Raw genomic sequence first — 25553 nt, 5'->3', positions numbered from 1 at the left:
GGATTTGATAGCCTTTCATAGGTGTGTGTTGCCTGTAACCTATGGTTTGGGATGGTTAATTTGATATTTTTTACTTTTCCGAGCTAGGTTTCTTAGTCTTTCATAGGTGTGTGCTGTCAGAAAATTATGATTTGGGATTTGTAGTTTGCTTTTTAGACTTTTCAGAGCTAGGATTCTTAGTCCCTCATAAGTGTTTGTTGTCTGAAACCTATAGTTTGGGGTGAATAGTTTGCTATTTCAGGCTTTTCTGAGCTTAGGTTTCTTAGTATTTCATAGGTGTGTGTTGTCTGAAACTTATGATTTGAGGTATGCAATTTGCTATTTCCGACTTTTTATAACCAGATTTCTTTGTCTTTCTTAGGTGTGTGGTGTCTGAAACCTATGATTTTGGATGTGTGGGTTGCTATTTTTTGAATCTTCTGAGCTGGATTTCTTAGCCTTTTTTAGGTGTGGTTTGACTGAAACCTATGATTTTGGAATGAGCGGTTTGCTATTTTTGACTTTTTTGAGCTAGATTTCTTAGCCTTACATGGGTGTGTGCTTTCAGAAAAATTATGATTTGAGAATTGTAGTTTACTTTTTGTAATTTTCCGAGCTAGGATTCTTAGTCCCTCATAGGTGTTTGTTGGCTAAAACTTATAGGTTGGGGTGATTTGTTGACTATTTTAGGTTTTTATGAGCTAAGTTTTCTTAATATTTAGTAGATGAAGCTTCCACTTCAGCTTTAAGTTCACCAAGACATAAGAAATTTTAAGTTCAGTTCTAAATTTTTCAATAGAAGATAAGAAAAGTTATAGCCTACAATGATTGCGGTTATTTTCTATGATGATAGAAAGTTTCACTTTAATTCTAATTTTCTTAAATTCAGTTCCGACTTTTCTCAAAGAGATGAAAAAATTTAAAGTTCGGCTCCACATATTTTCCACGTCAGTTTTAAGTTCACGAAGACATAAAAAATTTAAAGTTCACTTCTAAATTTTTCCACAGAAGATAGGAAAAGTTATACTATGATTATGATTATTTTCCATGAAGATTAAAAGTTTCACTTTAATTCTAAATTTTCTTAAATCTTAAAATGACATGAAATATGTTTCCGGCTCTAGCAATCGTAATCTATGCTTGCTCATAGACACGATGCGGCATTTTCACTGAGACACTATGGCAGGTTATTGACATTACCAAGTTTATTACATGCGTTACATCATTTTTTTTTATGCAGTGGAAAGATCAACACTCATTTCAGTTCTGTGAAAAGTAAAGATGAATTATTTGACGAAAGTATGTGCATATGAAAAAATTATCGTCGTGTTGAATGCTGACAAGGAGAAATACCTGAACTATGAAACGAGTGCAAGTGGAGATCTTATTGGGAATGTATGCATACGTTGTCATGGCAGTGAGGAGTTAAATTCCTTTGGTGTACCCAAGAATTTCCATCATGCAAGTGGTGGATATGCGAGAGTAACATTACCAGAGAAATTAGCAGTCAAAGAGAATGCCAACTTAAAAATAATAGTTGATGAAGAGGGACAACTTCTAGCTAATGGTACTGGTAGCATGTTAGCCGTTGATAGATCTTATCGCAATCTTTCCGGTGTTAGCATTCGAATGAAAGCAAAAGTAAAAAGAAGACATACATACAGCTGCATCAACATCATAAATCATATCATGTCAATGTGCCAAAACTGCTATCTATGTAAAAATAATGTGACAATAGACAGTGAAATCGCAGGCAGAATAAAAAGAACATTAGCAGACAATATCATCAATGAATATAAAGATGAATTGACGGAAAGTGAAGCGCAAGTGTACTAATAATGTATAATAATGTATTTAACATATTTTTATATTAATATTCTACATGTCGTTATTTCATTAAAAATATCTAATGCATTATTTTGTTAAGTGTTCATTATTTTTAGGGTATGCTAGAACGTCAAATGTTCAGAATATCTATTAAAAGGGTCAGAGATGTAAAAAAAAGAATTTTAAAGATAATGATACTACTAGCAGGCTCACTTTTTCATAGAAGATAGAAAAGTTCAAGTTCTCTTCTGAATTTTACCAAAGAACACAATTCAATTCTAATTTCACCAGAGAAAATAAAAAGCTTACACTTCAGTTTTAAGTTCACCAAGACATAAAAAATTTAAAGTTCTGTTCTAAATTTTTCCATAGAAGATAGGAAAAGTTATACTATGATAGTGATTATTTTCCATGAAGATAAAAAGTTTCACTTTAATTCTAAATTTTCTTAAATTCAGTTCCGACTTTTCACATAGAGATGAAAAAAATTTAAAGTTCTGTTCCAAATTTTTCATAGAATATTGGAAAAGATATACTATGATCGTGAATATTCAAGTTCTCTTCTGAATTTTACCAAAGAACACATTTCAATTCTAGTTTCTCCAGAGAAAATAAAAAGCTGAAATTTCTGTTTTAAATTCACCATGACATAAAAAATTTACAATTTATTTCTAAATTTTAACATAAGAGATAGAAAAAGTTATACAATGACTGTGATTATTTTCCATGGAGGTATAAAGTTTCACTTCAATTGCAAATTTTCTCAAAGAATTGAAGAAAAATTCAACTTCGATTCTGAATTTTCTCAATGAAAATGAAATCAGCTATTGATACATTCTATTTTCCAAAAATAATAAAAAAATTTTTCTCTTCAGTTCAGATTTCTCTCAAACATATTAAAAAATTTCAAATTCTTATCCAAATTTTTCATAGAAGTTAGAAAAGTTCTTGTTCTCTTATGAATTTTACCTGAGAAAATAATTCATTTCTACTCTCTCCAGAGAAAATATAAAGTTTCCATATCACTTTTAAGTTCACGAAGACATAAAAAATTTAAAGTTCAATTCTAAATTTGTTCATACAAGATAGGAAAAGTTATACTATGATTGTGATTATTTTCCATGAAGATAAAAAGTTTCACATTAATTCTAAATTTTCTTAAATTCAATTCCGACCTTTCTCAAAGAGATGAAAAAATTTGAAGTTCTGTTCCAAATATTTTCCCGGAAAAAGAAAACTTCAACTTCGATTCTGAATTTTCACAATGAAAATGAAATAAGTTATTGATCAATACTGTTTTCCTAAAATAATATAAAATTTTCCACTTCAATTCAGATTTTTCTCAAAGAGATGACAAAATTTTAAATATTTTTATAAATTATTTACAGAATATAGGAAAGGTTTTACTTTGCTTGTGAACATTCTTCATGAAGATATAGAGCGCCAATTTAATTCTAAGTTTTCTCGAAAAAGTTCCAAATTTACAAGCTCTCCTCATAATTTTCTTAGAGAAGAAAAAAAAAATTAGCTCAATTCTGAAATTTACCGATAAAAATGAAAAAGCTTCCTTTTCAATTCCATATTTCTCAAAGAAGTAGGAAATCTAAAGTTCAATTCTAAATTTTTTCATAGAAGATATGAATGACTATACTATGATTGTGACTATTTACCATGAGGATAAAAAGTTCCACTTTATTTCTAAATTTTCTTAAATTCAGGACATTCATCTAACCACAAAAAACAATAGGTTAGGTTAGGTATAAATAAATATTTCTAAATAATTATAAACATCTCTACATGTTTAAGGTAGGTTAGGTTATATTATCTTGCGTGCTCATGATAAGCTAACCTAATCTAACTTAAACATGGGAAAGATATTAAAGTAGGTTAGGTTGGGCCAGACCAGGTTAGATTAGCGTAAGTTAGGTTCGGTTAGCCTCGGTACGCGCGCGTACGTAGGCTAACCTAACCTAACCTAACTTAATCTAGCCTAACCTAACCTAATTTAATCTTTTTACCATGTTTAAGTTAGGTTGGCTTATCATGAGCGCTCATGATAATTTAACCTAACCTAATTTAAACATGTAGAGATGTTTCTAATTATTTATTAATATTTATTTATACCTAACCTAACCTATTGTTTTTGGTGGTTAGATGAATGAACTGAATATAAGAAAAATTAGAAATAGAGCGGAATTTTTTATCCTCACGTTAAATAGTCACAATCATAGTATTGTCATTCATATCTTCTATGGAAAAATTTAGAATTGAACTTTAAATTTTCTATGTATTTGAGAAATTTGGAATTGAAATAGAAGATTTTTAATTTTTAATGGTAAATTTCAAAATTGAGCTAATTTTTTTTCTCTTTTCTAAGAAAATTCTGAGGAGAGCTCGTACATTTGGAACTTTTTTGAGACAAGCTCGAATTAAATCGGAGCTCCATATCTTCATGAATAATCTTCACAAGCAATGTAAAAACTTGCCTATTTTCTGTGAATAATTTAAATAAATTTATAAAAATACGTTATCTCTTTGAGAAAAATCTGAATTGACGTAGAAAATTTTATATTATTTTAGGGAAATAAAATTGATCAATAACTTATTTCATTTTCATTGTGAAAATTCAGAATCGAAGTTGAACTTTTCTTTTTCCGGGAAAATATTTGGAACAGAATTTCAAATTTTTTCATCTCTTTGAGAAAGGTCGGAATTGAATTTAACAAAAATTTAGAATTAAAGTGAAACTTTTTATCTTCATGAAAAATAATCACAATCATAGTATAACTTTTCCTATCTTGTATGAACAAATTTAGAATTGAACTTTAAATTTTTATGTCTTGGTGAACTTAAAAGTGATATGGAAACTTTTTATTTTCTCTCGAGAGATTAGAAATGAATTATATTCTCTGGTTAAATTCATAAGAGAACTAGAACTTTTCTATCTTCTATCAAAAATTTGGAACAGTATTTTAAATTTTTTCATCTGTTTGAGAGAAATCTGAACTGAAGTGGAAAATTTTTATATTATTTCGGGAAAATAGAAATGATCAATAACTTATTTCAATTTCATTGAGAAAATTCAGAATCGAAGTTGAACTTTTCTTCACTTCTTTGGTAAAATATAAAATTGAAGTGAAACATTTAATCTTCATAAAAAATAATCACAGTCAGTGTATAGCGTTTCACATCTCCTATGTTGAAATTTAGAAATAAACTTTAAATTGTTTATGTCATGGTGAATTTAGAACTGAAATGTCATCCTTTTACTTTCTATTTCGCAACTAGAATTGGATTGTGTTCTATTGTAAAATTCAGAAGAGAACTTGAATATTCACGGTCAAAGTATAGCTTTTCCAATATTATATGGAAAATTTGGAACATAACTTTAAATTTTTTTCATCTCTATGTGAAAATTCGGAACTGAATTTAAGAAAATTTAGAATTAAAGTGAAACTTTTTATCTTCATGGAAAATAATCACAATCTTAGTATAACTTTTCCTATCTTCTATGTAAAAATTTAGAAAAGAATTTAAAAAATTTTAGGTCTTGTTGAAATTAAAGCTACAGAGTATGCTTTTTATTTTCTCTGGCGAAATTCTATTTGAATTGTGTTTGCTGGTGAAATTAAAAAGAGAACTTGAACTTTTCTATCTTTTTTGAAAAATTTGGATTAGTCTTTTCAATTTTTTCATCTTTTCGACAAAAATCTGAACTGAAGTGGAAAATTTTTATATTTTTTGGGGAAATAGAATTGATCAATTAGTTATTTTATTTTCAATGAGAAAAGTCAGAATTGAAGTTTAACTTTTCTTTTTACAAAGAAATATATTGAACGGAAACTTAAATTTTTTCGTCTGTTTGAGAAAGGTAAGAAGTTAATTAAAGAAAAATTAGAGTCAAAGTGAAGATTTTATGCTTCATAGATAAAAAATACAATCAAAGTACAACTTTTAATGCTTTGTAAGGAAAAATTTAGGACTAAATTTTAATTTTTTATGTCTTGGTGAAATTAAAAATGAAATGTAGGCTTTTTATTTTCTCTGGAGGAATTAGAATTGAATTGTATTCTTTGGTAAAATTCAGATTAGAACTTGAACTTTTCTATCTTCTAAGAAAAATTTGGAACAATATTTAAATTTTTTTCATCTCTTTGAGAAAAATCTGAATTAAAGTGCAAAATTTTATAATATTTTGTGAAAATAGAATTGATAAATAACTTATTTCATTTTCATTGAGAAAATTCAGAATCGAAGTTGAAGTTTTCTTCTTCTGGGGAAATATTTGGAACAGAACTTTAAATTTTTTCATCTCTTTGAGAATGGTCAGAACTGAATTTTAATAAAATATAGAATTAAATCGAAATTTTTAACTAAATGTACAATGATCAGTAACAGAATGTGGAATTTGCTTTCTGTTAAGGAAAAATTTAAAACTGAACTTTAAATTTTTTATGTCTTGGAAGTTTTCTAGTTACGGGACATTCTTTTGACTAGAAATGTGAATATGGCCCTTTGGGAAAAGTTGGACCTGAACATAAAAAAATTTAGAATTGAAGTGAAACTTTTTATCTTCATGGATAATAATCACTATCATAGTATAACTTTTCCTATCTTCTACGGAAAAATTTAGAAGTGAACTTTAAATTTTTTATGTCTTGCTGAACTTAAAACTGACCTGTAAGTTTTTTATTTTCTCTGACGAAATTGGAATTGAATTGTGCTCTTTGGTAAAATTCAGAAGAAAACTTGAACTTTTCTATCTTCTATGAAAAATTGAGCCTGCTAGTAGTATCATTATCTCTAAAAAATTTTTCTTACATCTCTGACCTTTTTAATAGATATTCTGAACGTTTGACGTTCTAGCATACCCTAAAAAATAATGAACACTTAACAAAATAATGCATTAGATATTTTTAATGAAATAACTACCTGTAGAATATTAATATAAAAATATGTTCAATAAATTATTATACATTATTAGTAAACTTGCGCTTCACTTTCTGTCAATTCATCTTTATATTAATTAATGATATTGTCTGCTAATTTCCTTTTTATTCTGCCTGTGATTTCACTGTCTATTGTCACATTATTTTTACATAGATAGCATTTTTGGCAAATTGACATGATATGATTTATGATATTGATGCAACTGTATGCATGTCTTATTTTACCTTTTGCTTTCATTCAAATGCTAACACCGGAATGATTGCGATAAGATCTATCAACGGCTAAGATGCTACCAGAACCATTAGCTAGAAGTTGTCGCTCTTCATCAACTATTATTTTTAAGTTGGCATTCTCTTTGACTACTAATTTTTCTGGTAATGTTACTCCCGCATAACCACCTCTTGCATGATGTAAATTCGTGGGTACACAAAAGGAATTTAACTCCTTACTCTCATGACAACGTTGCATACATTCCCAATAAGATCTCCACTTGCACTCGTTTCATAGTTCAGGTATTTCTCCTTGTCAGCATTCAACACCACGATGATTTTTTCATGTGCACATACTTTCGTCGAATAATTCATCTTCACTTTTTACAGATATGAATTGTGTGTTGATCCTTCCACTGCGTAAAAAATACTGATTTAATGCATGCAATAAACTCGGTAGTGTCGATAACCTGCCATAGAGTATCAGTGGAAAAGCCGCGTCGTGTCTAGGAACAAGCACAGAGTACGATTGGTAGAGCCGTAAGCATATTTCATGTAATTTTAAGATTTAAGAAAATTTAGAATTAAAGTGAAATTTTTTATCTTCATGAAAAATAATCATAATCATAATATAACTTTTCCTACCTTCTGTGGAAAAATTTAGAAGTGAACTTTAAATTTTTTATGTCTTGGTGAACTTAAAACTGACGCGGAAAACATTCAGAGCCGAACTTTAAATTTTTTCATCTCTTTGTGCAAAGTCTGAACTGAATTTAAGAAAATTAGAATTAAAGTGAAACTTTCTATCTTCATAGAAAATAATCACAATCATAGTATAACTTTTCCTATCTTCTATGGAAAAATTTAGAACTGAACTTTAAATTTTTTATGTCTTGGTGAACTTAAAACTGACGTGGAAGCTTCACCTACGAAATACTAAGAAACCTTATCTCAGAAAAGCCTGAAATAGCCAACTACTCATCCCAAACTAGAAGTTTCAGACAACAAACACCTATGAGGGACTAAGAATCCTAGCTCTGAAAAGTCCAAAAAGCAAACTACATCTCCCAAATCATAATTTTCTGAAAGCACACACCTATGAAATGCTAAGAAATCTAACTCAGAAAAGTCAAATATAGCAAACCACTCAATCCCAAATCATAGGTTTCAGTCAACACACACCTAAGAAAGGCTAATAAATCCAGCTCAGAAAAGTCAAAAAATAACAACCCAAACATCCTAAATCATAGGTTTCAGACACCACATACCTACAAAAGACTAAGAAATCTGGTTATGAAAAGTCGGAAATAGCAAATTACATGCCCCAAATCATAAGTTTCAGACAACAGACACCTATGAAATACTAAGAAACCTTAGCTCAGAAAAGCCTGAAATAGCAAACTATTCACCCCAAACTATAGGTTTCAGACAACAAACACCTATGAGGGACTAAGAATCCTAGCTCTGAAAAGTCTAAAAAGCAAATTGCAAACCCCAAATCATAATTTTCTGACAGCAAACACCTATGAAAGGCAAAGAAACCTAGCTCAGAAAAGTAAAAAAAAGCAAATTAACCATCCCAAATCATAGGTTTCAGACAACACATACCAATGAAAGGCTATGAAATCAAGATCAGAAAGGTCAGAAATATCAATCCACTCATCCTAAAACATAGGTTTAAGACAACACACGCCAACGAAAGAATAGGAAATCTAGCTTAGAAAATCACAAAATAGTAATTTAAATATCCCAAATCATAAGTTTCAGACAACATTCACCTACGAAATACTATGAAACCTTAGCTCAGAAATGCCTTAAATAGCAAATTATACACCTCAAATCATAAGTTTCAGACAACACACACCTATGAAATACTAGGAAACCTTAGCTCAGAAAAGCCTGAAATAGCAAACTACTCATCCCAAACTATAGGTTTCAGACAACAAACACCTATGATGGACTATGAATCCTAGCTCTGAAAAGTCCAAAAAGCAAACTACAAATCACAAATCATATTTTTCAGACAACAAACACCAACGAAATACTAAGAACCTTATATCCCAAATCACAGGTTTCAGTCATCACACACCAACGAAAGACTAAGAAATCGAACTTAGAAAAGTCCGAAATTGTAATTTACATATCCCAAATAATAAGTTTCAGACAAAAATCATAAATGAAATACTATGAAACCATAGCTCACAAAGTCCTGAAAGAGCAAATTAGACACCTCAAGTCATAAGTTTCAGACAATACAAACCTATGAAATACTAAGAAACCTTAGCTCAGAAAAGCCTGAAATAGAAAACTACTCATCCCAAACTATAGGTTTTAGACAACAAACACCTATGAAGGACTAAGAATCCTAGCTCTGAAAAGTCAAAAAAGCAAAACTACAAATCCCAAATCATAGGTTTCAGACAACACACACCAACGAAAGACTAAGAAATCTAGCTTATAAAAGCCCAAAATAGTAATTTACATATCCTAAATCATAAGTTTCAGTCAACACACACCTACGAAAGGTTAAAAAATCCAGCTCTGAAAAGTCCAAAAGCAAACTACTCATCCCAAACTATAGGTTTCAGACAACAAACACCCTTGACAGGCTAAGAAATCTAGATTAGAAAACACAAAAATAGTAATTTACATATCCCAAATCATTAGTTTCTGACAACACACAACGATGAAAGGCTAAGAAACATAGCTCTGAAAATTCGAATATAGCAAACTACACATTCCAAACTATAGGTTTGAGACAACAAAAACCTATTAGGGACTAAGGAATCTAGCTCAGAAAAGCCCGAAATAGTAATTTACATATCCAAAATCATAATTTTCTGACAACATTCACCTACGATATACTAGGAAAGCCTAGCTCATAAAAGTCTGAAATAGCAAACTACTCATCCCAAACTAGAAGTTTCAGACAACAAACACCTATGAGAGACTAAGAATTCTAGCTCTGAAAAGTCCAAATAGCAAACTACACATCCCAAATCATAATTTTCTGACAGCACACACCTATGAAAGGGTTAGAAATCCAGCTCAGAAAAGTAAAAAATAGCAAACCATTCATCCCAAATCATAGGTTTCAGACAACACATACCTATGAAAGACTAAGAAATCCAACTCAGAAAAGTCAAAAATAGCAACCCATACACCCCAAATCATAAGTTTCAGACAACTTACATCACCGAAAGAGGGGGCCCGGGGAGGGCCTTTGGGGGGCGGAGGGGGCGGGGGGGCGCCGGGGGAACCTTGGGGGACCGGGGGGTTCATTTGGATTGGGGGTATGGGGATTGGAGCCCTTTGGATCGGGGTAGGGCGATCGGGGTCCTTTGGGTTTTCGGGTAGAGGACCTCACGATACTTTTCAAATAGAACTTGTTTACTATAACGACCACACTCAAAACCTCTTCTAAAACCTTTTCTAAAATCATCTTTTAAAATTTCTCTAACTGTTTCGCCGAAATAATTCCCTAAAATGTTTAAAACCGTTTCACCCAAATAATCCCCTAAAAGTAATTTCTGTGTGTTCCTTTTGTTTTTGGCATCCCTGTGCTGTCACATTTCAAATTTCTAGGAAACCCTTTCCTACGTTAATCTCTTCATCTCATAAATGTTCCTAGCTACACTATTAAGGTTTCGTTAGAATATCAATTTATCTCTCCGACTTATAGCTCATTGAAGCCGTATTTAAAAATAGAATTTCTATCTCTTTAGACTCCCGCATAATTCCCAGATAACAAGTGATGTCATTTCTAATTCCTGACACTAAAGATCAATGAAGCCATGTTTGTTTCTTAATTCCCCCTTCGTGAATCAATAATTCCCCCGCCGATTATGTAAATCAATTTCACAGGTTAGGTTAGCCTAAAGATCAAAGAAGCCATGTTTTTTTCTTAATTCTCCTTTCGTAAATCAATACATTCTCCCCCACCGATTATGTAAATCAATTTCTCATAAATCTAGTCCCCCTGCGTGGATCAATAAACCATGCATAAATTATGTCCTGTCTGCGCTGGTACCCCCCTTTCTACTCCCGTAAAACATCCCAAAATGTCCCATTTATGATTATCTAACAAGGTTTGGAGTCCTTGCTATGAAAAAATATCATAATTATACAATCACAGCACACATCCGTCTTTGTTTCTTCTTCTTTTTTTGCTTAGAGTGATCCTATTGAACCAGCGATCATAAAAAATATTGGTAGAAGGACCATTTAAATGGAAATTAAAATTGTGAGTGTATTTTTAAATCCACGAAAGGCATCGGTGCAGCAAAGTGGCATATTCTGTTTTTAACAATTTTGGGCTAAATAGGTCCCAAGTCGCAGATATACCAAATTTTGTGATAGCCTGTTGGTTTTTCATGGTCGGAAGCCCTTAAATGGAAAGATAGACCTCCCCTTCTTGGAGAGATTTGGCAATTTCTTCATGTGGGGCTTTCACTTTTTTTTCTATTTTTAACAACTGTGATTTTTATACCAACTTTTTTCCTGTAAAATGTTTTGTAATTTATTTTATTTTTTTTGAGAAGCGCTGAAATTTAAATTAGTAAAGCCTATTGTGCTTCTTTTTTATGCAAATATACAAATAGGCTTTTACCAGATGATGCTTATGCTCTTGCTACTCAAAAGAATATCTATGAAGATTCATTGTTTTAGCAGTTTGTTTCTTGTGGCCAACTCACTGTGAAATGCAAACTGGAACGCAGGTAGAAACGCAGTAAACTGGAACGCAGACATACACAAAGTAAGGTAAAGAAGGTACCAACATTTTCTTAATTCCTAACAAAATAAACTCTTCACATTAAAACTACAAAACCCAACTATGGAGATTAAATAGTTCGTGGTGACAACCTGTAACTAAAGAGAAACTCAGATCTGTAGTTCTCTAAACTCTAAAAAACAAGGCTGTTAAAATAACACATTCAACAGACAAACAAACGCATCAAAAGAATCACTTTTTTGGTGATTTCAGGTACCGTACATAAAATTCATCAAATTTAAAGATAGTCATCAAAAGCTATTTGTCGTAGGAGTTTCACCAGATTTCCGAAAAAAAGGGGGGTAAACACCCCAAAAAGAGCAAGTGATCTTGGCAAAAGTTACACCATCGAATTCAGAAAGTCAGAGGAAGCTATTACAGAGTTTTCTAGTTCCTATCTACAAAAGTATGGAATTTTCCATTTGTTTGAGATGGGAAATAATCGCGTGTTTTTTTCTGGGGTTATCTTATCCGAACAAAAGTTAAAAAAAATTCAGAAACGACTCATTCGAACAAAAATTAAAAGTTCTAGTGCAAATTGGCTTTTTCTCCCACTTCTAGGCATCAAAATACGATCGTAACCCTAAGAGGGTAGAGTTGCTGTCGATTGAAAATTCCAATATAGCCAACCGATTTCAAATTATCAAACAACTAAATACTGAGCATCCCAGTTTCGACGGAAGCTCGGTGAGATACTGGGGGGGGTTGCTTCCTAAAGATTCACGTAGTCCGTATAAAATAAACAATTAATATAGACATTTATTTTGAAGTTTCATTTAACCTAGTTGACTCATTTGATGTCTAATAAAATTTTGCAAAGTGACGTATAATTGCACATCAGCTACTGTGGAGGAGGGCCAGTGGGTCACCCTGTAGGTGGGAAGAGGGGATATGTTCTTGATAATAAAAAAGGACATTTTTTTGCCCGAAATTTCTAATTGTCCATGAGCCTTAAGATAAATATAGAAGAGGGTCTGGGGGATAAGGGGGGGGGACTGGGTAAAAATTAATCTTTAATTTTACTTCGTTTTCTACTAGACCTGAATATGGTTGCAGCGGGGTGATTTGCCATGTCAGCCTTTTTACTGGTGATTCAATTTTATAGAATACGCCAAGGTTAAAGTTATCGCTAAAATGCGTATCCCAAATTTGTCAAGGTTGAAAACCGTGAAAATGATGGCACTATAATTCTTTTTTCGTAAGTTTAGACCCCATTCTCTTTATGAATACTAGAGAGCGTGCATTTTTTCAAGATTGATTGTCATTTTCCAATCGTTCTTTACGAATATTAAACTTGAATGTAAAAACAGGGTCGAAAGAGCGAGTGGCAGCCTTCATTTACAAGAGAGCATCGTATCAAACAGCTCGTAGCGACAACCTGTAAGTAGAGAGTGATATCCTGTTAATAGGAACCAAAGTTCTAAACTACGAAGATTTAATTTTAATATAGAATTAACGAAGTTTTAATTCTAATATAAGCCATTGGTTCGATACGATCACTCCTGAAAAAAACCTACAAACAATATTTGGGCCAAAACTGTTCTATTTTAGCAAAAAAAATGGCATTATACTATACCGATACCTCTTTCGTTGATTTAAAGATACGGATCAGAATTCCTTTTTGTAGAGCATAAACTTATTAGGGGTATCTTTCCATCCCATATTTTAATCACCCCCCCCCCCCCGCATTTTCTGTTTTTCCAGGAGGTTGAAACTCGTCCCTTTTTACAATATTTTGACGGACCATTCGTCTCACAGATTTGACGGACCATTCGACATAAACAGATCTCTTTTAATATTGTAATAATGATAAATTTATATTTTATATTACCTTCTAAGGAGACTTGAGGTTAACCTCGCAGCGTCCCATGCCGTTACTGTTGGATGTATCTCCAATTTTCTAACAATAGAAAGTAAATTATGAATGCTATTGGGATGTTGAAATTGTTGAGCTGCCAAAGCTGGGGAGTCGTAGCAAACGTTTATGTTATCTGGTATTCTTCGCACTGACATATCGACAGAAACGTTAAAAAGTGCTGCAAAAATAGTATTGTTTAAAAGTAAATTCACTTACCGCTTTAGAACTGTTGATATTAATCGTGTAGTATCCCAAAGCTTGACCGTATCATGATTCTCGATTTTGTTGAGTAGATAAATTAGACCATGAATAGAAATGGGGTGTCTGAGGTAACGATCATTTAATTGCTGGTCCGCATAGCATTCACTTATCTTCGGAGGAATATTTTTCGGATAGTCAGAAGATGTGAAAGTGTTGCTTGAAATTTGATTTACTGAAACTAAAAGACGCTAATTGTAAAGTCTTTTTAAATATTTGATAAGGCTTCTAGAAAAACATAGGCACGTGTGACCGGAAACGCAGATAGCTTCATAAGCGGATGTGGGGCTATCAGTGAGAAAAGGCGAGTTATTTTTATACCATTTGGAGTAGATGCTCTCATACTCATCTAAAGTGTTGAAAACATATTCAAGGAATAAAATAAAATGTTGGCCGCCGTTTACCCCCCCCCCCGGCCAATACCCCCGTGAAAAATACCCCCAGAAAATACCCCCTCCCCCCGGAAAATGCCCCCCGCGGAAAATACCCCCCCCCCCAAAAAAAAAAAATTAAGGCTTTCCAAATTTTAGAATTTTATTTGAGTTTTATTTTTTTAATTTCCCTAGGGGGGGGGGGGTGGAATTTTGGTAATTGTGTATTATGCGCTACTCACTCAAGTTTACGCTGTGTAAAATTCGAGAACACACTTTTTTTTTTGTTAGTGTCTTCGTTACTTTAGAAATAAATTTGCGCTATAGATTTGCACATTAGGGGGGGGGGGTTAAGCATAACGGGTCTGCATGCAAAATGTGTTTGGTGCAATTTTTCTGCATATTAGATAGTTAGAACCCAAAACGAACAGAAATAACAATAAATAATCTATTCAAACTCAAAATAGCAACAATTAGCATGAGTAGGGCTGACAACCCCCACACCTCCTCAAGACAAGAAAGTAATTTGCACTTTACTGAAAACAAAATACATTTTAAATGTTTTCATTTTTTTGACTTCAACAAATAAAGAAGTATTAAGACTATAAGGAATACATATCACAATATGTATATCAAACTGACAATAACTGACCCCTTTTTTTAAAAGTAAATTGCAAATTATTTTCTGGTATGAAGAAAACTTGGGTGTTGACATTCATACTCCATTGGATTTTTTATTGATTTAAGTTTGGCTAAGCCGTCTACTGCAATTCCTGTTAGTTTTATGCGTCATTTATTTGTTAATGCTGACTTGTTTATATTTTATACTAGGCAGATAAGAAAAATAATCCTATAGAATTTGACAACACTTTCGTCCCTAAAAAATTAAACAATTTAGAATGTGTTGGTTCCCAAAGCCAGCTATCTTTTCGAAGGATAGCCAAACATTCTTAAACTTTTTGGTGCCATATGTTTTAGCTTAATATTGATGATTGTTTGCCTAAATTATTTTTCTTCTTCAATTTTTTTTTTAATTTGGCACCCGCTACTGCCAAAAATTGCAGAAAATCATATGGAAGCCTTTTCAACACAAATGGATTTGTATTTTTTTTTTCTAAGATTTTAAGACACTTCTGGTGTGTAAATTCCTCTTTTTCCTGTTCCTTAGCACTTTTCAACAAAACTATAAAAAAAACTCAAATAAAAGTTTCAAATTTAGAAACCTTATTTTCCACAGGGGGTGGGAGGGTATTTTCCACGAGGGTATTTTCAAAGGAGGGGGTATTTTACGCGGGGGTACTTTCCAAAGGAAAGGAGGGGTGTTTTTCGTGGTGGAGGGCACTTTTTTTTGTGTGTGTGGGGGGGGGGTTAACCCCCCCCCCATTAACTATATTCATTTATGTTATTTTATTGTATTTATGGCCGTATATTTGGCTCTAAAATACACTTATTTGTCTATCTATCTAATATGAAGAATAATTGTACCAAACACATTTTGCATGTAGACCCATTATGCTTACCCCCCCTCCAAATGTGCAAATCTATAGTGCAAATTTATTTCTAAAGTAACGAAGAAACTAACAAAAAAAAACGGTGTATTCTCGAATTTTACACAGCGTAAACTTGGGTGAGTGGCGCATAATATACAAGTACCAAATTCCATCCCGCTACGGAAATTAAAAAAATAAAACTCAAATAAAATTCTAAATTTAGAAAGCCTTATTTTCCATGGGCGGTGTATTTTTTTGGGAGGGGGGTATTTTCCATGGGGGGGGTATTTTACGGGGGCTATTTTCCGGGAGGAGTATTTTCTGCGGGGGGGGTATTTTCCAGGGGGTATTTTCTGCGGGGGGGGGGTATTTTCCGCGAGGGTTATTTTCCGGGGGGTAATTTTCCGGGGGGTATTTGCCGGGGGTGGGGGTATTCGCCTAGAACCAAATAAAATATTTTAAGTGGTACATCGATTAAACAAATTATTTCATCTGGCAAGATGAAGGATTGCCCCTGAAGCCGTCAATTGTTTCTAATGTTCAAAACACCGTTTAGTATGGGTTATTTTACCTCTTGACATATGTATGAACAGAGCCTAAAACATTCAAATTCAGGAAAAACTTAGGGAAAAGTAACAAAAAAAGTTAATCAGAGTCGAATTTATGAATAAATTCACAAATTATTTATACGTGTAAACTCTGTGAAATTTGCTAATAAATTGGTACAAGAATCCAGCGTGATAAGGCGTGGGAATAGTTAGAATCGAACGTATTTAGACTGAGGAGAAAAAGAAAGACATGGACTTTGACTACCACTGAAATCAAACACAAGATAAAGAAATAATTTAATTATGAATGTTATTGTGGTTTCGTTTCACACTATCGTGCATGAATCATCAGAGTCTGAGTTTAGAAATCTGAGCTTATTTATAACCCTCTGTCTTTTAGAGGGTTGAGAAGGGCTATATCCATTAATACTAATTAATACATAACAATAAGCAGTAAGGGGCGATTATATCAATATTAAATTTATCTATGCATGAAGGATTAGTCCCTGTCCGTGTCCGTAATCCAATTCCTGAATGACCACTGAATTTGTTCGGTATGTTATAAAAAATAAAAAAATTATATTAACATAGTAAAACGTTGAAGGGGAGGGTCTAATTAGTTTTTGTAATTAGAATAAAAAAAATATTATCAGGCTTTTTGAAGGGATGGGAATATACCAATCTTATTTGTAAATATTCATTATTTAATTTTATAATATTCTTATATTATTGAAAATATGATATAATACACATTTTGGTTGATATAAATCTTCATTTACCGGAGAAAAGTCAATAAAATCAAAATGTGGAAATATTTGTCCATTAGATGAGGACGAATCTAATTAGAGAATAAAATGGAAGTTTTGGCAAAAGATATAAGAGTGTAAAATATATTCAGAAAAAAGGTAAGTACCTTCAAAGGTGATTTGCAGAAAATCTGCCAAAAACTGTTATTATTTGTTATAAAGTCATTAATCTCTGAAAATTAAAAAATATAACTGAATTCAAGCGTAATCAGCTGTTTAAGCATTACCACTCTTGATGAGTGGATTGACATGTATTGAAAGCTAAAAAGAAAAATTCAAGCTTAGGAAATGTACTCAGTAGCGAGCAAGGCCGTACCCAGAGGGGGGTTTAGAGGGGTTTGACCCCCGCCCCGAAATGTTTGTCTGACTCGTAAAAACGTAACAAAAATGGATATAAACAAATTTTGTATGTGTTTTTTTAGTTTTTTTTGTGTAAAACCCTTCCCGAATTTTTTTTTTTAGTAAAACCCCCTCCGAAAAAAAAATCCTGGGTACGGCCTTGGTAACGAGATAAAACCTTCACATATATGGAAATGAAAAATAATGATTTTTGGCAGAAAAATAGAACTTGACAATGCAGGGTGAGAATAATTAGTACCGGGAATATTGCGCACCAGACAAAAATTGTTTATAATCTGATAATGATTTCCAATCAAACAATATTTTGAACCATATAGTTTGGTATTGGAACAAGACAAATTTTGGCAGAAGCTTATCCAGAAATCTTCAGACATTGGAATAGCGATAGCAAAAGAATGGAACTAATTTGTAAATAGAATCGACTTTTGAACGGAGTCAAAGTTGCCTGCGCTCCGAATTTACGACTCTTATATTCCTTTTTTTTAACACCGTATAGCCTAATACAGTATTGGAACGCGTCAAGAGATCTTTCAGATATTAAATTAGGTACAGAAAAAGGATAAGGGTCTCCCCATGGATAGAAACTTTTGTCTTGATCGGAGCCAAGGTTAGCTATGCTCTAAAGTTACATCTTGTAGACATTCCACCTGTCTAACTTTGGTCTATTTCTGATATGCCTAACAACCTCCCCTTAGAAACAAATTGTGTAAGCCTCTTGGCCAAAAGAAGTATCCCTTAAAATTTTGAGAAAATCGGCTTTCGTACATCAAACACCCCCCCCTCCATTTTTTGACTATAAAAACTGTCTGTAATCAATTGGCAACTTGCGTAATTCATAGTATTAGCCTTAAGTTACAATTTATAGGCCCAAAAAGTTCTGGGGGTAAAGTCATTTCCTGTGGCATATTTTTTTGGACTTTTTGATTATTCTGAGAAAAATAGATATCTCAAGATTTTGATTATATGTCTAGTAAAAAGGCAAGGAAGGGGGACCTATCACCTCTGAACCCCCTAAGAAGGGCAGTAAAACTAATCATTTGCAATCAAACGAGTTCAAAATTAAATTTCGAGAAGCACCGCTTCTATAGGAAGTGGTAACAGGAGTAAAAATAATAAAAAATAATACATTGAAGGCAGACGCCATCAGACGAACACATTAGAGAATGTTATGTCTTTACTTCTGATAATTTAATAGAAAAAGTAAAAATAAAATAAAATAAATAAATGAATAATGGAAAGAACGATGTCGAAACTGAATGAAGGAAAAACAAAGTCATATATTAAGTGAAACTTAAAGAGGAAAGAAAACAATATTAATGAATAGAGGAACCTTACTGAAAAATATAAATTGCCACAAACAACAATGGGGCAATTACACCTTTAAAGACTTTAAGGCCTAGAATGTCGTTTGTTGTTTACCGAAACCGGCGGTTATTTTGAAAAGTGTACGTTTTATTTGTCAAAATGTAAACAACATTAACTCAGAGCACCCAACAAAATCCGTAGACAATTCATCTAGAAGGCATCTAACAAATCCTCCTCCTTCTTTTGTAGCTCAAACGTTTCAGACCAATACTTGACCACTGCCATTACTTTAGCTTCCATATTCTAATCTTGGTTCGCAAACTTATCTTCTGTTTCTTCCAAACTTTCTTCAATTGTAAAAAAAGATCCTGGGCCTTGGCTATTCTACTTTTCACAGATTAACTTCATCTACCATTATTACTGATTATACTACCCAGGTAGGAAAGCTGTCCCCTTTATCGATCTTCTCGTTACCAAATATCACTTCGTCATCTTCAAGTATTCCCAGTCTAGGCAACTCAGTCTTCTGAATATTAATTTTCAAGCGTACTTTTGCACCCTGAACTCTTTAAACTCCAAAAAATCATTTATTTTGCTAACATTTTCATCTAGGAAACTCAAATCATCAGTTTAGTCTAAGTCTATGAGAGTTTTACTTTCCTTTGTTTGATACCCCTTCCCACAGCCCCCTTGGCAATAAATTGTTATTAATTGTTATAAGGTTATAAATTGTGCTAGTTGCCCTTTGTTAATATAAAAGGTTTCTATGGAAGTGGTGGTCGTATAAACTCCGGATGAGGCTCGCTCGATTTGACATAAACATTTCCTGCGCCGTTTTTAAGAGTCAAAATTGATCGGTTGGTAGCCACCCCCCCCCCTCACGCCCTTTTTCCCCAAATGCTTATAATCAAAATTTTAAGATAGAAATTTTACTCAAAATAATCTAAACGTTAAATAACTATAGCTCAGGGATTTACAAACCCCCATCAGCCCCTGGGGCAAGGGCTGCAACTTTTGCAAATTGTCCATTGCTAACATATACGATTTTTGTCAAGGTGTGGTCGTACAAACCTTGGAGGGGGTCTTTTAATTGTAAATTGAAGGTTCTAGTTCCTTCTTTGAGATCCAAAAGTGAACGAAGGGCAACCAGCCCCCCCCCCCCCCCTTCCTTTATCCCCGAATGCTATTGATAGAATTTTACACATTTTTCGAAATTCTTATAAGCTAATTAAAATTAAATTGAATATTCAAATCAAACTTAAAATGAAGAAAAATCACCTCAAACAAGAGTTTGGCTACGGTGGCTACAGCCCCCTTCCCTAACTATGAAATTCTAAGGCCTACTGCGTCATTTGCGCTTCATTGAAAATCAAATATATTACAAACATTTTCTTTTGTACTTACAACATTGAAAATGAAAACAAAAATCACACAGAAATAAAATCTTGAACTGCTGAGCTTTCAACAATTAATATCCATTATATATTTTATGTTCAGTTTAATTATACTAGTTCTTTCCAAGGATTGTTGAAGACACCTACAGTTTTTAATGAAACGCTAATGGCACTGTAGGCTTTAGACTTTAATAGTTAAGGAAGGGGCAGGAGCAAAACTCTTGTTTGTAGTGACCGTTGCTCGTTATAAGCTTGATTTTATTAATAAACTTAGGTTTTTCTTTTTTTAAGATTTATCTATTCATTTATATTAGTACTTGTTGTATGCTTGTTTGCTATGATTGTTTATGTAATTTCTGTTCGTTTTGGGGTTCATTTATTCTTTAACAGTAATTTCTGGCCTTTTTTAGTTTGACTTATTATAGGAATTTATTTCTGCAAGTCTTAAGTTTAAGATGGCTCTTTACTTTTCTTTGAAAGACTTTATTTTCGATAAATTTTTTTTTACTTTTCTATAAACAGGAAAAAAAAATGGACTAGGAAAATCAATGCTGAAATACGAATTCTTCTTTTATTCAACCCCTTCAATTATTAATGGGTTGGGGCCCCAACCTCTTCCGTCATTGCCTAACTTTTGCCAGAACGTATGCATCTTGCAAAATCTTCGAGCTATAATCATACAAAGAAAACATTGGCTTTAAATTCATGTAACAAGAGCACAAGGGTGCTTGGAAGTGAACTTTTGCGCAAAAGTGCTAATATCCACTCGAAACTTATGGCATAAATATAATGCCCGTGCCACATCATAGTCACATCTATCGATAAAGAAAGCCAAATATCATGAATGACAAGGCGATTTTCTTGATTTTAGCGTCACACTTGTATTTAAAAAGCAAAAAATTAAAATTGCAAGAAATTAGTTTAAAGAGTTTACGCCAACAGTAATTTGTTTTCAGTTGTTCTCTACTATTACTAAGTCTTCTTAACTTCTGTCAGATTTCTCTCCCGGATAGAAAAACCATTGATCTAAGTTTCCATCTTTTCTAGTTTTAAAAAGTATGTCTGAAACTTTGACTCTGATTGGTCAGTCAGGAAATTTATGCTTGAAAGTTGAACCATGTTCAACTCGAGAAATTACTAACGGCAAACGTAATTGGGGCTGTAGTTGTGCGTAATTTTGATTTTATCGACACGTCTGACTATAATGTGGCACGGGCATAACGGGCTAAAGCGACAAGCGGAAGGGATGGATTTTTAGAGGTATATGGCGATTCATTGGCCCACATACCTTCCAAACTGAAGTATCCAGAGTCACTCGACACTTTATAGACAGTTGCAATAAATGTTAGAGTCGTGAAGCATGTTCATCATCAGGGCTGAAGGATTCCATAATTGTGCTAATTCGTTTCTGCTCATTTTAGAGAAGTTAGATATATCATAGTGGATGTTGCAAAGCTAAGATTAGGAAATAATTATGCAGCAAGATGACGATACTTCAAAATTATTTGATAAATTGTGAGTGGCATTTGCTCTGTGATAAACATAAAATCAAATTGTTCGAACCATCAAATGCATTAGAAACAATTAATAGGTGTTATATTTTGAGCCAAAGTATTGTTGCCTTAGTTCGCAAATTTTGAGTTTTTAGAAATGACAAAACAAATTTGTTTAAGTTTCATGTTTTATTGCAAAGCAATAAAGCAGTAGTTTGGATTCATGGCGCACTTAAATATTTAAGAATGATTTATAGTATTTTCTAAAACTCTATAGTGTTTCCTTCTGGAGAGTGGGAACGCGAAACTCATACCAAAATGATTGATTTGAAAAGTTGAAACCCATTAAGTTTGTTTAAGGTTTCAGCCGAAAAGCCGAAATTATTTTTCAGATCGTGGTGTATAGATTGACTTTGTTACACGATACCAGCTCCCAACTTAACAGTTTTTCTTTGTAAGATGTTTATTCGTGATATTCGGGGATTGAAAAACGCACTGAAGAATTAAATTAATATTTTGTTATAGCTCAAATAAATCTAACAAGTGGCTAGCTGGGAACTTCTAAATGGAACGGTTCTGAAAGTCCCATTGGTTCTAAGATTGTTTCAAAAATGTCACAAAAAGATCATAGATGAAAAGAACTTTCTGCAAGAAATAGAAGTGAATAACCTATCTGTATTTGAAATTAATGACTTAGCCACATTTGTTGTCAAACACAGCCACATTCAGTACACATTTTGATTCACAAGACTCAGGCAAAGAAAAAGTACATAGACACTTACCCAAAAAAAAAAGCAAAACAGTTTTTAAGTAAATCATTTTGAAACGACCCTATAACTGTTCTATCTCTTGAAAAGAAAAGCTGTTATCTCAGTCAATGAAATGCTTATCTAGAACGTTATCAAATTTAGCCTGGAATCCTACTGGTTGACTTATAGTTGGACACATTTCCGTTGAAAATGTTTACTTAAGAATATTGTTTACCCGCAAGCCACTTACAGAACAAATATTTCTACTTGTAAATTACGTTTACAGAAGATTGGTGGGCGGGCTGTAAGACTTCATTTCTTTTTTTACTGAGTCACTATTTTAATATACCTACACAATCGCAATTATAAATCAACTAATTAGAGGTTAACTACCCTAATTTTTGCTCCGACGACTTCGTAAACTACCTTTTAATAAAATATATTTCTAATCTGGATTTCGAATTGCTACTTAATTATTTTTCCGATTGAATCACATGACTACTATTTCGTTTTGTAGGCGGGGGCTCTATTAGTTGCAAGTAGCCAACATTTAAATACAATATCTATAGTCTAGGAGCCAGGTTTAGAAAATACGACACCTAAATGAAACAATCTTTACCCATAGTCTGAAAGGTTTTTTTCACGTTATATCTAGCCCACTGACCACTGACGCTGGTCAGGAACATGCTCTTCCGAATGGTGTTTGATCTTTTAGAATTACCTGGAAAACTACCTACATACTAAAGTTGTACCCCATATAGGTACATAAACATTTCAGCTCATTGATATTTTAGGAATATATCCAGGAATAGGTTCATCTAAGAGGTAATTGATCTTTTAAACAATCTCAAGGATTAGAAAAGGCTACATAGACCCAACAAACCTTTATTCTTGGAATGGTTGGAAAGAATTCAGACAAGACTCGGTCTTCACGACCCAGAATGATGTTTCTGGAAATAAAAGTCAGGTGCTAAAGACTCTTGCTTGTGTCGGGATCCTTAAGGCAACTTAAGTCACGATAGTATCTTGTTAATTCTAAAACCCCACAAGAAACTAAAATAGATGACACTAAGTTTAACCATGCATATTAAGTAGTAGTCACAGTCAGGGGCGTCACGTATGGGGGGAGGGGTTGACACCCCCCCCCTATATTTTCGGTGACTCGGTAAAAAACATTGAGTCGGTAAAACCGCGGCACGAAGCGCTGCGGTTTTACGGACTCAATTTTTGAAATAAATAAATGAGATGAATGAAATTACTGAAAGAAGATGAAAACATTGGCGTGACATCCACTGAAATCTAGATTCATCCTAAGTCTCGAAAACCTCAGGCTCAGTCGGTAAATAATACTATTTTACTTACTCAATTTTTAGACTTGATTGAAAGAGACCACTATCTCGATCTCATACAGTAATTGGAGCGGCAAAATCGACCGGAAACAATGGATGACTCAATGAAAATTTATTCGGCAGCAACTTGTTGAGAACTTACGGCTTGTGAATCATCGCCACATCGGGGTTCAGTTCAGTTTCACGATTGATTTCAATTGCAAAGAACATATTAACAATAAAAAAAATATGTCAAGTTTAAGGACAAATCAGGTGAAAATAAAGTGCTTGGTGTGTAAGAATATTTTCCGAGGGGTAACAACTGGGCATTTTGAGGGACACCTGGAGGCATGAGGCACGCCGGATGCATATTCCAAAGGGCGCAATATGTAAATATATACAGCTTGCCTGTTATTCGGTATCTGTCGAATATTTCAGCACCTTCAAAAGCGATCTTTTAAAACTTAGAAAAAATCATTTACGGGGGTTTATTTGGCAAGGAAAAGAACCCCCAAGACTGAAAAAAACTGATATGTACCTAAAGAAGAAGAACGGAGGACTGCAAGTTGTTGATATCCATGCAAAAACTAGGTAACCCTACGATGGCACTGATGGTGTCACTTTTTCCTATTACACATGCAGCGTTGCCACCCGCTCAAAAATAAAATTCCAATTTTTCTTCAAAAAAAAATCCCGAAATTTCAAAAAAAGTCCCGGAAGACGGTTTTTAAGTTATACAACATAGGGCTGCGCGGTAATGACGTAAAAAGCAAGGTGCGAAATTCAAAGTACCGTGAAACGTGGTTTCTAGTTGTAACTAACAACTGATTGTCAATATTCCTAGTATTATTTCGACCTGAAAACGTTCTGGTGGATTAGTGGGATCTACGTCAAATATTTTAGGCCAAAACAATTCGCCAAAGTTCCGAAAAAACATGTCTACGCATCCACGTTTCATTGTTATTTGAATTTCCCGCCCAAGAATTGATGTCACGCTTCGCAGCCCTATTCAATATGGCTTGGCCAGCGGTAAAAGTGGCCTTTTATCACGTCTTCACACGTCCCTTTCCCTTTTATCATACCTGCTTTTCTGTTTAGTGGCTGTGCCAAGACGCACCCTTGGATCTCGGATTCTTAATTGTACTAAAAAAAAGAAGAAGAAATCTGCTCCTTTGACACGAAAGAATCCGGAAGAAACAAAGATCCCTTTTTCCCGAATGTACTTAGAATCCAACTTTCTTGGTATTAAACCCAGGCCTTTGGGTATTTGAAGAGAAACCTGTAAAGCAACAGTTACAAAAACTGTTACTACCGAGTTATTAGTAAAAAGCGCTAAGTAAAGCAACCAACTAAAAAAAATAACTAGTTTCTCAGATATTTATTGGTACGTTTCAGTAATCATCTCGATAATCACAGCTCAAATGACAGTAGAATGCTAATATTGAATTCTACGACTGCTATAGGAAATACCATGTTATTCTATGGAAGCTCTACACCTTTTCAAAGAGAGTCAGTACTCCCTCACATTTGCTTGCCTTATGTTCCTTCCTATGCTATTTGCTAGCATTATATTCCATTGCACCTTTTCAGAAACTGCACTTGTGGTGACATTTCCGAGCCACGTGCATAAAAACGCTTTTACATTCTGAATTGTCTTATTGGTATTTGCAAAAGAGACAAAGAATTTGCAAATTAGAAGTTACGAACGATATTAATTAAAATTTGAATAAAAGGAGCGTGATGGATTCTAATTAGTGATTGGATAATTTTTTAACAAGAAATCTCTGAATAAAATATTTTTGGAGGGGTGAGAGCGAGGTGTCTTAGACTACTTATAATGGTGTTATTTGGGGAGAT

The 25553-nt window shown here is 33.3% G+C and overlaps 1 protein-coding gene across 1 annotated transcript in view; it reads right to left on the bottom strand.

Moving 5' to 3' along the window:
- Positions 1-22514, bottom strand: part of LOC148956927 (uncharacterized) — a 75653-nt gene extending 53139 nt beyond the window's left edge. The window contains exons 1-2 of the mRNA XM_089092636.1: positions 22402-22514; positions 13568-13772 (exon numbers count right to left, since the gene is read on the bottom strand). Of these exons, the coding sequence (XP_088948762.1) occupies positions 13568-13772; positions 22402-22438 (242 nt within the window). The 5' untranslated portion in view covers positions 22439-22514. The remainder of the gene's footprint in view (positions 1-13567; positions 13773-22401) is intronic.
- Positions 22515-25553: the final 3039 nt, after the last annotated feature.

Source organism: Artemia sp. Qi Xiang Cuo, chromosome 1 (assembly GCF_049724085.1).
Source record: "Artemia sp. Qi Xiang Cuo chromosome 1, ASM4972408v1, whole genome shotgun sequence".
Lineage (NCBI taxonomy): Eukaryota > Metazoa > Arthropoda > Branchiopoda > Anostraca > Artemiidae > Artemia > Artemia sp. Qi Xiang Cuo.
Note: the sequence above shows the minus strand (reverse complement) of the source record. Positions and strands in the feature narration are given on the sequence as shown.